General features: G+C 41.4%; 1 protein-coding gene across 1 annotated transcript; it reads left to right on the plus strand.

Annotated features, from left to right (window-relative positions):
- Nucleotides 1-7737: 7737 nt before the first annotated feature.
- On the plus strand, nt 7738-14096 carry LOC146699770 (endothelial cell-selective adhesion molecule-like). The gene is made up of 7 exons (XM_085471466.1): nt 7738-7792; nt 8134-8315; nt 10818-11010; nt 11115-11270; nt 11457-11579; nt 12456-12591; nt 13067-14096. Exons 1-7 carry the CDS (start codon nt 7738-7740, stop codon nt 13602-13604), a joined length of 1383 nt encoding a protein of 460 aa, XP_085327592.1. The 3' UTR covers nt 13605-14096.
- Nucleotides 14097-15011: the final 915 nt, after the last annotated feature.

Here is a 15011-nt window from a genome sequence, read left to right on the forward strand (position 1 = left end):
GTTACGTCAACTCCAAAGCCCGTTGCGTGCAGGAGAATATGCGCATGCGCATTGCCATGGTGATTTTAAACGTGCAAAAATTCTGTTTAGTAGTTGTTGCTGTTTCTTTCTTTCTTTCTTTCTTTCTTTCTTTCTTTCTTTCTTTCTTTCTGTCACTATAATTCATTCAAGGCTTTGTGGGAAATGCTTCTCCTGTAAAAGTTTCAGTCACCGGCGACATTTTTTCATCAGCAGAACGTTGACGTCATCACAATGAACCAAATTCGATGACGTCACAAAAGTCAGCTCAAACCACAACCAATCAAAATCTTGACTTTGATCTGAAAATCCTTAAATAGCCGTTAGTTCGCAGTGTTCCTCACAGCAATCAGTTGCGATTAGTTCACATTTGCGTCGTGTTTTTAAACAGTTTCCTAAAGAGATTTAAACTCTTTTTCAAGGACATTTTAAAAGTTCTGTACCAATCAGCTAAAGTTTGACAGCTGTACCGACCAGTTTCCTCCAGTCTATTAAAGCAGACTGTTTTCAAAAAATGGATAGAGGAGACGGCTCACAAAACCATGACGATGGTGAACAAAACCATGTTGGTGTAGGACTAGCAGTCAATGAGCTGCTTTTGGCACTGCTGCAACAGGGAAATCTTAGAGCAGTTGACAGGATGTTCCCCTGGATTGAAATCAATCAGTTGCGTGGTTTAGTTGATAATCAACTGCCACAACAAGAGGAGGCAGTTGATGTTCCGGCAGGAGGCATCGAAATAAATCCTCCCCAGGAAATAGCAGGACCCTGGGAAAATTTTAGAGCAGAGATGGGAGTAGGCGATGGCATTGAAAGAAATCCACCCCAGGAAATAGAAGGACCCTTGGTCATTAATGGAGCAGAGATGGGAGTAGGAGATAACATAGAAAGAAATCCACCCCAACAGATAGAACGACCATTGGTCATTAATAGAGCAGAGATGGGAGCAGGAGATTACACAGAAAGAAATCCACCTCTAGAAATAGAACAACCCGTGTACAATAATGTAGCAGAAGAAGATCCAATTATTGATGAAATCAGGTGGTGGGAAGATGAGGGATCTGAGAGCGACACTGAAAGTGTTCCTGATAGTGACACAGATGACGATGGAGACAATGGCCAGGATGCTCCTGTGCTATTGCCCCCCAACCCAGTACCAGGCGGTTCGAGGAGGAGACCAAGGGAGGAGGAGGATGAAGAAGAAGAAGATGGGAGAGCTAGGAAAATGTCTAAACACTGAATTTTGAGCTGAGCTGGACAGTCAGTGTTGCACCCATCTTCCAAAGCTACATGTGTCCTACATTGCGTTTCTTTCTGCAGAGGAGCTTGCTTCCAATAAAAGCAGCAGGAACAAAGACAGGAAACAAATAAAAAGGAAAAAGTGAAAAACTGCAAAGCAGAAAAGCAGAAAAGGAGGAAACAGAGACTCAACGAAGGAAGATAAATAACAGGAAAAAAAAGAAGAAAATGTCATGGCTGTGTGAAGGCAGGCAGGAACCCAAGAGCAGGACTCACAGAGGCAAATGTGAAGTCAAAACACCCGTCTTTATTGGGAGTTTGCCGATTGAACAGAAAACTAACTAAACTGGGAAAGCAACAGACAGGAAACCGGGCAAACAGAAAAAACAGAGTAGAATGAAGAACGACGCAACGACGAGCAGGGTGAGACTCAGACACTAAATACAAGAGGTGAACAGGACTGAAAGGACACAGCTGGGAGACACGGCTGACACTGATTACACAGACGAGACAGGGAGAGCACAAAACTGAACACACTGACATAAGACACAGACCTTCAAAATAAAACAGGAAATGCACAGACTGGACTCAGAGACACAGTAACAGACAGAGAACAGAAGGAACACATGGGCAGAAACTAAACAGAGGGAACACAGAACCCAGTGTCCTACATGTAACATGCTCAGAGACTGAATCTCGGCTGGCCCCCTCTGACCCACGGACTTAGTTTCCTGCCACCAGGGACCTGTTTACCAGACTTCCCATATACCACCCGTGACCCAATATGATTGTGCATACAAGTGGAAAGCAACATATGTGTCTCATATCACTGGTACCTTGTTAGATGGTGATGATTGTGGTCTCACTGGTCGCAGACATGGAGGGAGTGGTCCTATTGGTTGGCTCCCACATTAGGAAGGCGGGGTTGGGGCCTTCCTATCACCATTGTGCTAACGTAATTATACAATAGCATTTACAACACCACCATCTTCAAATAGAAAAACACATTATGGAATGCTATCAGTTGTGTATTGGCCTCCCCAAACCCTGGACCTCAACATTAGTGAATAGTGGGATCATCTTGACAGAGAAGGGAAGGAAAGGCAGCCAACATCCAAAAGAAGAGCTTTGAATGCATGTCTTTATCCTGTCTTCCTTCTCACCCCAACCGGTCGCAGCAGATGACCGCCCCTCCCTGAGCCTGGTTCTGCCGGAGGTTTCTTCCTGTTAAAAGGGAGTTTTTCCTTCCCACTGTCGCCAAAGTGCTTGCTCATAGGGGGTCATATTGTTGATTGTTGGGTTTTTCTCTGTATCTATTATTGTACGATCTACTGTACAATATAAAGCTCTGTGAGGCGACTGTTGTTGTGATTTGGTGCAATATAAATAAAATTGAATTGAATTGAATTGAATTGTTCACACTGCTGACTCATGACTGTGTAGCAACACATAGTTCAAATCACATCATTAAGTTCGCTGATGACACGACCGTGGTGGGTCTCATTAGCAAGAACGACGAGTCAGCGTACAGAGAGGAAGTGCAGAGACTAACGGACTGGTGTAAAGACAACAACCTGTCTCTGAATGTTGACAAGACAAAAGAGATGGTTGTTGACTTTAGGTGGACACGAGGCGACCACTCACCGCTGAGCATCAACGGCTCCTCTGTGGAGATCGTCGACAGCACCAAATTCCTGGGCGTCCACCTGGAGACGGCCCTCGGCTGGTCCCTCAACACCAGCTCCCTGCACAAGAAAGCCCAACAGCGTCTCTTCTTTCTGAGAAGACTGAGAAAGGCCCGGCTTCCACCACCGATCCTGACCACCTTCTATAGAGGAACTATCGAGAGCATCCTGGGCGGCTGCATCACTGTCTGGTTTGGGAACTGTGCCATATCAGACCGCAAGACCCTACAGCGGATAGTGGGAACAGCAGAGAAGATCATCGGGGTCTCTCTCCCCTCTATTGAGGACATCTACACTACACGATGCATTCGCAAAGCCACCAGCATTGTGGCTGATCGGACACACCCCTCTCACACACTCTTCACACTCCTGCCATCTGGAAAAAGGTACCGAAGCATTCGGGCACACACATCCAGACTGTACAACAGCTTTTTTCCACAAGCCATCCGTCTCCTCAGCAAAAAGGGACTGACTGATAAACACGCACACACACACATACACACACACTAACATTATCACTCAGCTTAACTCAACTACCTCAAAACATTGAGACTGGACTGACTAATCAACACAAGCACAAACACACTGACCTACACCACCAAACCATCGCACACACCAACCTGTAAATGGTCTTTTGCACAATATTATTACTGGACTTTCTGCACTAACTTCTGCACTTCCTAATTTTTGCTGCTACACTAAGGAATGTTTACTGTTCCTCCACTACCTCAACTCATCATCACAAAACCTTATTATTATGTTACGTTGTGTTTTTTTTTTTTGTCACACTGTCATTTGCTGCTCTTGTTTGCACATTTGCACGTGCACTTTGTTGTCTGCTGTCTGATAACAAAAAAAAAAAAGTCATCCTTAGAGATAGTTAGATAGTTTTTTGTTAATTTATGTTGTAATTTATGTTAGGTCAGTCTGTCTTGTCTCTGCTAGCCAGCTAACTAGGCCTCTTAGTTAGCTAGTTTAGAGTTTTCTGTTAAATTATGTTGTAAATTTATGTTGCATGTAGCACCTTGGTTCCTGGAGGAACGTTGTTTCGCCTCACTGTGTACTGTTAAACTGTATATGGTTGAAGTGACAATAAAGCCAACTTGACTTGACTTGACTTGAATTGAACTGAATTGAATGTCCTTCAAGAAGCCTGGAGAACTTTTCCTGAAGACTACTTTCGCTATAATAAAAAAGAAGAAAAAATTAAAGCAAAGGTAATGACTAGTTTGGGTGTTGTAGTCCTTTAATAATCAAGGAAAAGTAGTAAATCCACAATTTAAAAAAAAAAATGCTTTTATTATAAATAATCCTGGTGTGGATTAGTTACTTACACATCAAACCAATGTTTTACAGGCAGAACATTGCTCATCTGAGTTTTTACAGACCCAGAGTGAAATTCACACAAGTTCAGCTTTCATTACCTGATCAGTGCGCCACTGAAGCAGACCCACTCTGCTCTGTCTTTGAAGATTCACCATGAGAAATTGGCATTCCTTGCTCTAACTGTCCACAATATGAAAGTCACAGGAAAAACCGACATGTCTTTTTTTTATGTTTGTTTGTTTGTTTTAACCCACTATGGTGCCACTTAAAATCCCTGTGTTTGAACAGTACACTTCAATTCTGCTTTAACAGCAATCCTTGATGTGCAGGGAAACATCAGGGTTAGCAAACTCACAACGCGAGTCTTCTTTCTCTGGGCCACATGTGTAATATTTATGTTTTTGTCCATCGAGCCACTCCATAGAGCTTCACTGCAAGTCATGATTAATTGCAGCAGAGAATAAACACCAGCCTTCAGACCAGCTGCAAAACAGAAAAATAAACACGTGGACAAAATGCATAAATTTGCTGTAATGTAAGTTAATAAAGTAAGTTACATACCGCAAAAGCCAATAGCTCCTCCAGTCACACAACCACTGTTGCCTTGGGGCAGACTGACAGAAGCGAGGCTGCCATATCGCGCCATCGGCCCCTCTGACCACCACCAGTAGGCGGCAGGTGAAGTGTCTTGCCCAAGGACACAACGACCGAGTCTGTCCAAGCCAGGGTTCAAACCGGCAACCTTCCGGTCACAAGCCGAACTCCCAACTCTTTGAGCCACGATCGCCCCAAAGTTTTCTCCACTTTGGATGCCTCCAGTGAGTTCTGGCAAATTCCACTGGACCCCAGCTGCCAAAAACTGACCACGTTCATAACTCCCATGGGCAGGTTTTGCTTCAGGCGTCTGCCATTTGGCATAACAGCACCCGAGATCTTCCAGCAGCTCATGAGCACTTTGCTCAAGGGCCTAGATGGGACTGTCATTGTGATGGACGACATACTGGTTTTCGGGGCTAAGAAAGAGGAGCATGACCAACGCTTAGATGCAGTATTACTGACAATCAAAGCATCAGGCCTTAAGCTCAACAGGTCCAAGCAGCTATGGCCTGCATGCTGCACTGTTACAGGACCATGACGGGGAGTTTTGGCCTGTTGCTTTTTGTTCTCGCACTCTCACAGATGCAGAGAAAAGATATTCACAGATTGAAAAAGAGTGTTTAGCATCTGTCTGGGCCTGTGAACGTTTTTCCCGCTACATCCAAGGCATGGGTCATGTATGTGTACAAACTGACCATAAGCCCTTGGTGCCTTTGATCAACTCATACGACCTTGACCAAACACCACTGAGATGTCAGAGACTGCTGATGCGACTGATGTGATTCAGTGTCACTGCTGAGCATGTTCTCGGTAAACAGTTAGTGGTGGCGGACGCACTCTCCAGACATCCACTGCATGGATGCTATCAGTTCGAGACAGACAGCCGGGTCAAGGTATATGTGAGCAACGTAGTGACAAGCAAACCTATCAAGTCACATAAGTTGGAGGAAATTCACAGTGCTACACAGATGGACCCAGAGCTTCAAAAAGCAATCATTTTCATCAGACAAGGGTGGCCTTTGAGAATGGCAAAGAGTTCATCACTGCAAGGCTTCTATGCAGCCAGAAGCCACCTTTCAGAATCAGACGGTCTAGTGCTCTACCACGATCGCATTGTAATTCCCACAGCACTCAGACCCAGTGTCCTTGACCAATTACATGAAGGCCACCAAGGACTAACTAAATGTAGAGAGCGTGCAAGATCAACAGTGTGGTGGCCCACCATTGGACTTCAAATGACACACAAGGTGACATCATGCAACTTTTGCAGAGAGCACAAGCCTACACAGCGACGGGAACCCCTCGTGACTACTCCTCTGCCCAATGGCCCCTGGCAAACGATTGCAGTACTCGAAAGGACATTGTTGCCCAGTCCAGTCAATAGGGACACGGTTTGCCAAAGGGATGCTCCAAAGGGAGACTGAGGACTATCTCCTTTCTATGTTCTAAGGGCAGAATAATACCTTATCAGGACTGAGGGTAGTCTACCCCTGTGATGTCGTACGTTCTGACAACACTGTTTTATATTTAAAGTACTTTTGTTAAAGGGGAAGATGTTGTGAGATTTATTTTTCTTGTACTAGTAAGGCTACTATGGGGCCGGCCACTAGAGGTCGCTGGAACACTGTATGTTTTTGGAAAATTGATGTAGCCACGTACACTGGTGCTACAGTTCAATAAAAGTAGTCCGTGCTGAATAAACCCTGCGTCTTATTGCCTCCTATCATGACAGAGCTTGAGCAAGATCTTACTATTTCACAGATGTGGCGTATGGCTGAATTGTGTAAGCCTGATTTATACTGTCCTCAATAAATCTGTGTTTGTTTAATATAGGGCAGAAATATGATAAAATACTTATAATTGTAGAGTTTGTTTTCATGGAAAGTGAGAATTTTTTTTGTTTTGAAACAAATAATAATCATTTTTAAATAATCTCTTTAGTCACAATAAATTTGCAGTGAGCAGGAACATTGTGCACTGAATTCCTGTTTTTTTCTAAATGTAGGTATTATCAGCATCCGATAAAGATCCTTCTCAAAAAAAAGTCTTTGCCAAATTTTAGACACATTACAGAAACATAAGAGCTTCTAAAAGCATCTTGGCCATTTGGCAGCTGTTGAAACACATCCAGACATATTGGAATATTAGGATATATATTATTGGACTGGAATATTAGAAACTACATGTGTATCCCCAGTCAAAATTGCACTCACACAGTAGTCCTGAGGAAATAAACATTTTTGTCTGTCTTTTTTGATAACTTGTAAAAGTCAAAGTTTCCAAAGAATAGATTCAAATGAAAAAAGAAAAAGAAAAAAAAACTTGTGTAATTTATCAGGAGTGATCATACTAAATGCAAAACAGAAGCAAATGAACACACAACTGGGGTAGAATGTTTATTAGAATTTGCAATTAGCGATGTAACATTCACCTACATGACACAAAGGAAGTCATAAATATGCTAATATGCACAACTCTGTTGAAATGAGCTTCTTTCATCGGGGGATGATATCCACTGATATATCTCCATGTAGTTGGATAGGGATGAATGCACAGATACCTGTCACTCTGATGACACAGTAAATAAAAGTACAAAATAAACAGAGTCCATATCAAATATTTAGATACACGTAAAAAGAAATTAGAAACAAGTCAGAAGAGCACTGGATAATTAGCAAAAAGCAAAAAGTAAAGAAAAAAAGCTTTGTAATTCACTGCACTGCACCCGTAATAGTATTGTTTCCGCTCCTGTACACGGAGTATCAATGGCAATTATTAAAAAGAAGCTAAGCAGATCCTCATTAATCTTATAATATCATTCTGCTTATAACCTTTTTATTATAAAAAATATGACATCAAACATGAAACAGGCATGAGAAACAAAGAACAATCCAAACAGGTTTCCTGCTGCACCTTCAACTGTACAGGTAATGATTCAGAGTCAGAATTCAATTCAATTGAATCACAACATTAAGGCAGTTTATACTGTAGGATAAACCCTGCGGTATTACATAGAACATTCTAGCAACTGGAGCAAGCACTTGGTGACAGTGGGAAGAAAAAAAAAACCTCTTTTAATAGGAAGAAGCCTCTGCTCTGGGAGCGACGGCTTCTTCTTCTACCACGTCTGGTTGGCTGTGAGGGGGGCAGACAAAAGACACACTGTCTGAGAGACAGAGATTAACAATAGAAATTAATATAGAGATTACAATTATTGATTACATGTACAGTGGTGTATAAAAGTAATAAAAAACTGTGATTTTTACAGTGTATTTTTTCCCTTTCTTCCTTCATCCAGGCATATGGGCCAACTTTTTAATACCCCTGAAAAATGGAGAAGTGATCGAGGGTCAGTATGTGGAGCTGCAGGCCCGGTACACTGGCGGCAACCCAAATTCCAAGAGTATCGCCTGGAACTTTTTGATGCCTAACACCAGCCAGATGAAGATGGTAAGGAAACAATTACACTTAAGTCTAATATACTGTATATCAAGCCAAGACAAGAAAAGACTTAAAGGTTTCTAATACTACTGTGCTGTGCAGATAGATGATCCAAAAGGAGGATCACAATCAAATAGATTTAGGGGAAGAAAGAGAACTCAGGAAGGAAAAGGATACAGGGTTTTTTTTTTATTATTATTTCCCTTAGTGTCTCACCTTACTTTACTCTTTACAGGAAGAAACATTCATTAAATGTAAAAACATTTTCACTGATAAAAGAACAAAACTTAACTGCAATCTATTCAGAGTCGTATGTGTTTAGACAAGATAAAGTGAGCAATTCCCCTCTGACAAATTGTTCAATTCTATTGTATTTTATTTATACAGCACCAAATCACAACAACAGTCACCTCAAGTCACTTTATAGTGTAAGGTAGATCCTACAATAATAGAGAGAAAAACCCAACAATCATATGACCCCCTATGAGCAAGCACTTTGGCAACAGTGGGAAGTAAAAACTCAGTTTTAACAGGAAGAAACCTGCGGCAGAACCAGGCTCAGGGAGGGGCGGGGCCATCTGCTGCGACCAGTTGGGGTGAGAGAAGGAAGACAGGATAAGACATGCTGTGGAAGTGAGACAGAGGTTAATAACTAGAAATAATATGTATATAAACACATAGTGAGCGAGAAAGGTGACTGAAGAAGAAATACTCAGTGCATCATGGGAATCCTCCAGCAGCCTCAGCATAACTCAGGGTCACCTGATCACGCCCTAACTGTACTACTTTAGCAAGAAGGAAACTCTGAATCCTAATTTTAAAAGTAGAGATAGTGTCTGTCTCCCCAATCCAAATCTGGTTCCACAGAAGCAGGGCCTGAAAACTGAAGGCTCTTCCTCCCATTCTACTTTTAAATGAACTAGGAACAACAAGTAAGCCTACAGTCTGAGAGCAAAGTGCTCTAATGGGGTGGTATGGTACTAATTATGTAAGTAACTAAAATTTGACAAAGTGATATTTTTTCCAAACTGCTAATATATGTTTCCTATGCATAATATAATAATAGTAATATGGAGAAAATAATTGACAAGAACCTATTGTGCCTTTTCCAGCTCTTGGTTTTGTTTTTGAATGCTATTAGAGTTGCTTGGCATCATTTGTAGTTGAAAGTAATCATAAATACCAATGCATGAGTTCTTGGTGCAGCCCCTCAGTTCATCTTCTCTTTTAAACAGACAGTTTTTGCTCCTCACCGTTCTTACCTTTAAGGTAACAGGCGATGATGCGTTTAGATCACTGTGGAGTGATTTTGGCCCACTCTTCTTTGCAGAATGCTTTAATTCTTTCACATTGGAGGGCTTTTGAGAATAAACGGTCTGTTTAAGGTCTTGCCAAAGCATCTCAATCAGATTTAAGTCCGGTCTTTGACTATTTTGATCACTCCAAAACCTTCATTTTTTCTTTTGCTGCTATGTTCTGGATCACCTTCCTGGTGCATAACTCAAATGTAATTGAACTTCAGAATACAAGCTGATGGCAGGAGATTTTCCTTCAGGATTCTCTGGTATAAAGCAGAATTCAAGGTTCCATCAGTTACAGCAAGTGATCAAGGTCCAGACCATCAGGTGACTAGATTACTCAAAGAAAACAGATTTTAATCTAAGAACATCTTTACTTTTTACTGTAAATGATGCATCTGCCTTGAACCGTTCTATTTATACTGTATTTCAGCCCCTTCCACTGCAGAGATACATATGCTGGAACTAGGTTTTATATCAGGCTTCTTTTGTTGTGTTTTGTTTTTTATTGTACAAGAGCCATATTCGTTAGAATGTAGTATTTATCTAACAATACAGACCTGCATAATTTGTGTTAATTAAATTGCAGAGAATGAGAGCTGAGAATTTATAGATCAGGTTCAAGAACATTAATATTACTGTTTAATTTGGCCTTATAGGTGGAAATGTGAAGGTTAGATTTTATTTTATTCACAACTGAACATAGAAAACATGTCCAATGTTTAAACTGAGAACGTACCTTTTTAAAGTGTGGGCTGTGAGTCCGCCGTGCACTGTTTACCTCACCTGCCGATATGCGTCATGTGTAGTTGCTTTGGAGGAGGCTGTAAAACTTTGTGTAGAGTCCAGTAAAGGTTGATGAGTCAGTGAAGCTAACTTCTGTCCAATGTCAGTGATACTAAGGTGAGTTGTTGAAGATGTCCTGAACTTTCCTCTGTAAGCACTGCTGATTTTACCAGTGTTAGTGAAACTTTCTTTTCTTTAAAGTCTTGCACTTGGACATTTAGCAAATAAATCTCTGGAAATGTTTTGGATAAATACAAAGTCCATTACATCCCTGACCTGGATGTCAGTGACACAGGTCAGTGATATCTGTTATGCACAACTACGTCTTCGTGTGCTTTCTTTTATGTACTAAAAGACCCCAAAAAAACCCCTTTTTTAAATCTTCTTTTTGTTTCATGTGACGCTTGCTTTCTGTCCTTCTGTCCAGATCATCTCCTACACCGACAACGAGGTGAAGGTGTTTGACGGACAGTTTAAGGGCCGTGTCGGTTTCCTACATCAGATGCCATCATCAGATGTGTCGTTCTACATCAACAACACCCGGGAGTCCGATTCAGGAAGCTACATCTTTCAGATTGTTAATGATGGTATTACTGAAACGGTTACCCTGGATGTGAAAGGTAAGGGAAATTCACCCGTTGCACAGCTGTACTTCTCAGATTCACTGTGAAACAGTAAAACAGAAAGTCTTGTAATAAAACATTACATAATCCTCTCCCCTCAGTCCCTCCTTCTGTTCCGAAGTGCTCTATGACAGGGAAGCCAGAGGTAAAAGGAAATGTTACTCTGATCTGCATGTCCAGCTCTGGGAAACCTATTCCTTTGTACAAGTGGAAGAAAACCAGCCCCACCTCTGAGGTCTTCTTCTCACCCATGCTCAGTGAGTGCACAGCGAAAAAACAAAGAGTCATTGTTTGCTATAAATGTGAATTATTGATAGAAAAAGCAGCCTGCACACCGTCTTTTGGGATTGTCACTTAGCACATCTTTGAGAACTGTTATACATGTGAAATAATGTGTCTTCATGTGTGTTTGACTGTCTTTTCCATGTAAACTGCTGTGTTAGATGAGAAGACTGGCACTCTGAAGCTGAACAACCTGAGCAGCAACATGTCGGGGAAATACGTGTGCACAGCCAGCAACACGGTGGCAGAAAAGAGCTGCGCAATCGACCTGCACATTACCAACTGTACGCAGCAAGTGTAACCCTGGTTATGGTTTATTAATAAAAATAAGTGATGAAAAATAGTTATGGACCACACATTCAGATACACTATTATCAAGCATGAACAGCGAGCACCGATGTAATTAATTATTTCTGTTGGACACGATCATATCCTACTAATTTCTTATGACTGCTGACACGTCATAAGAAAACTAAATGAATATGCAGCGAACTTTCTTACATATATATTAAAATATTACAAATATACAATAATTTAGCAAAAGTATCATTATAAACCCCTATCACTCATGACTTACACAGATTCAAAGTAAAAAACAAACCCTGTTTGCCAGACATGTTTAACGTTGCTAGCATAGGGCTGTGACATTTTACATTGTAACCATTAGCTTAGCTGACTTTTCTATTCAGCAGCTAAGAAAATTATACTTTTGTCAAAGTTGGCTGAATTTGTCTTACTTTAACATGAGTCTGGACAGTCAACCATGCCCAACACAACCTAGCGTCCTGGGAATATATAATGTTGCAGAAGCCTGAAAACAATGGACAGCGGTAAATTAGTGATCAACATCGCAGCATTATTGTAGTGTCTTTACATTACAATATAAAGCGCCTTGAGGCAACAGCTGTTGTGATTTGTCCCTATATAAATGAAACTGAATTGTAGCTTAAAACTGATTTGCTAGGCCACAGCACAACTGGTCACCTGATTAGTCCATCTCTATGTCAAACAGAAAGGACATCTTTACATGACTCGAATATAAAACATTAATCTGCTTTTCTAGCCAGTGCTGTACAAGTACTATTGATTCTACACGAAATGAGGTAATAAAAGTGTTTTTAAATTCTTTGAGATAGTAATTGTATGTTCTTTAATTCCAGCCAATAAAGTGGGGGTGATTGTTGGTGCCACAGTTGGCTCAGTGGCTGGCTTCATCTTCCTCCTTTTTGTGTGCCTCGCTTTTGTCTTCGTGATAAGGAGAAGAAACAACGAGGATGACTTGGCCAATGAAATCAAGTGAGTCAGTGTGGCTTAAATGCAAGCAGAATTTTATCATTTAAAATTCGTAACAGCATCTCAGCTGGCCAGCAGATCTGAACCAGGACCCTTTTGCCACAGTGCTAAACAGTGTCAGTTCAGGCAAGTCATAAGTGGCAGCGTTGGTAGATGAAGTTCTTGTTGCTGCTGCTTTGAATCAAATTCATTTTAGTCCTTTGCAGATGACCCAGGTTTTACTTTTGACATGTACCAATTGCACAGGAATGCACATTTTGATCTTGCACATTTCTCAAACTAAAGTGATTCTATCACACCTGTTTAAGAAGCCTGTTTTTCAGATTTAATTTTCATATCCTGTGATAGCAGAAACAAATTACCATAGTTTCAAGATTTAATGAAGTACTCCATTTCAGTGTTACTGTGAACTAATTATGCATTTCTAAAAGTAATCTACACGCCACAAATAAGTAATCCTGCACCTCGATGTCTACAGGGAGGATGCTCAGGCTCCCAAGCGTGTGTCATGGGCTAAGAGCGGCATGGGTTCTGACATCATCTCCAAGAATGGCACCCTGTCCTCCATCGCCTCCAGCCCACACCACAAAGAGTCCTCCCATCACCACAACAACCACCACCACCACCTGCAGCAGTATCCACAGCGCCCCCCCTCAGACACTGCATCCATCATCACCGCCACAGGCAGCAATGCCGGCTATAGACCGTGCCGCCACCAAGGGGCCTCCACTCCCACCCATTACAGCTACAACAACAACACCACCCTGCCACGTGAACAGCCATTGTCCCCCGAGGCCGGCAGCAATGGCGGTTCCATGCCCAGACCCGAGCGCTACACCCAGTTGCCTCAGGCACAGGCGCTGCCGCAAACGTACAACCAGCCTCGGCTGCAGCTCCAGACCGCTCCCTCCCCGCCACCACTACCCACCTCCACCATCATGGCCTCCAACATCACCCGAATGGGAGGCGTGCCCATTATGGTTCCTGCACAGAACCAGGCCGGATCTCTAGTCTAGCATGAGCTAAGGGAATACTCTCACAAAGGATCAATTGCTGATTTTTCAAAGGGACTTTAATATTTAGCAAAGAATTCAAAATGAAAGGTCATTTACTGATGCCAACAAGCTCTCAGACACACTGTTTACTTCCTTTAAGAATACTTACTTATAGTTCTTTTGTACTCTGTATGCACTGTACACATTTGAAACTATGTATAGATATGATTTTCATACATTTGTCCAGTATCATCTTTTCTACTTTATGGATTTTAATGTTTTCATTTTTCATATTTAGATTTTTAAATGTAATTTCTTCCAAACTGTTTTCCTCCTGCCATTTACTAACCGCAGCTGGAACGCTGTGTGTGCTAATCTCACGGACAGAAAAAAAAGAGCACCAGCATGCTACACTTTATCCATTGTCTTTATTTAGAGAAACTACCTGAAGGACTCATAGGTCATTACTGTTTAAGAAGGAGAATGTTGCTCATAAACACTGGGTTTAATCTATGTATTATTAACTCTATTTCAGCACCAGACATCAAAAGACAACATAATGTGTTGTGTGATAAAGTTTGCCCTTGCAAAGTATCCTAATCCTTTTTTTTGGCTTTGCTTCTGTTGGGTTTTCAACTTGCTTTCAAAATGCTTTTAAACTCACTTCTTTAAATACAGATGAGCAAAAGCTTCTGATAATACTGAGCTGTTTAGGACTGCAGAACAGTAAATTTGCTTATATTCTTGACTAGTACTAATAACCAGTGCATCTTATTGAATGCAGAACAATCAGTTGTTCTGCATTCAATAAGATGCAACACAAATTATTTGTGCCACTCCAAAAACACAATTTCTGTCCACTATAAAGGAGAACATCACAGCCTGATACCTGCAGGTCTGACAGCAGCAGGTGTATCACTCCTGTTTCTACCTGGAGACAGCAGTCGCCTCATTGTTCTGACACACAACACAAAACTATCCACAACACTACACACTAACTACACACTCCAAACACGCTAAACGTCACAAAACTCTCTCTCTCTCTCTCTTTTTCGTTAGACAGTGATCATGATTACCGTCCGCGGGAGCGCGCGCAGCTACTTAACGCTGTAGCGTCCACATTACTTACAGCTACTTCCATGCAACTGATATAAGATGCAGTAAGCTGAACACAGCTTCAATCGTCTGTTTTTTGAAAAATAGTAACGGAGCGCATTTTCTTGTTAGTAACTGTAACGGCGTTGTAACGATAGGAATAGTAATTAGTTAGATTACTCATTACTGAAAAAAGTAATGCCGTTATTCCCATCACTGCTAATAGCTAATAACTAATCATTTAAAGTTGCCTGCAGCATTCAAATTGTAAATATGTGAATTTTGGGGGGTAATTGGTAGCACGTTGTTGAGTTTTTGGCTAAAAACCTAAAG

This window comes from Copadichromis virginalis, linkage group LG10, assembly GCF_057382275.1.
Source record: "Copadichromis virginalis isolate Kocher_CV1m ecotype Utaka linkage group LG10, C_Virginalis_male_GT1.1, whole genome shotgun sequence".
In the NCBI taxonomy this organism is placed as follows: Eukaryota; Metazoa; Chordata; class Actinopteri; order Cichliformes; family Cichlidae; genus Copadichromis; species Copadichromis virginalis.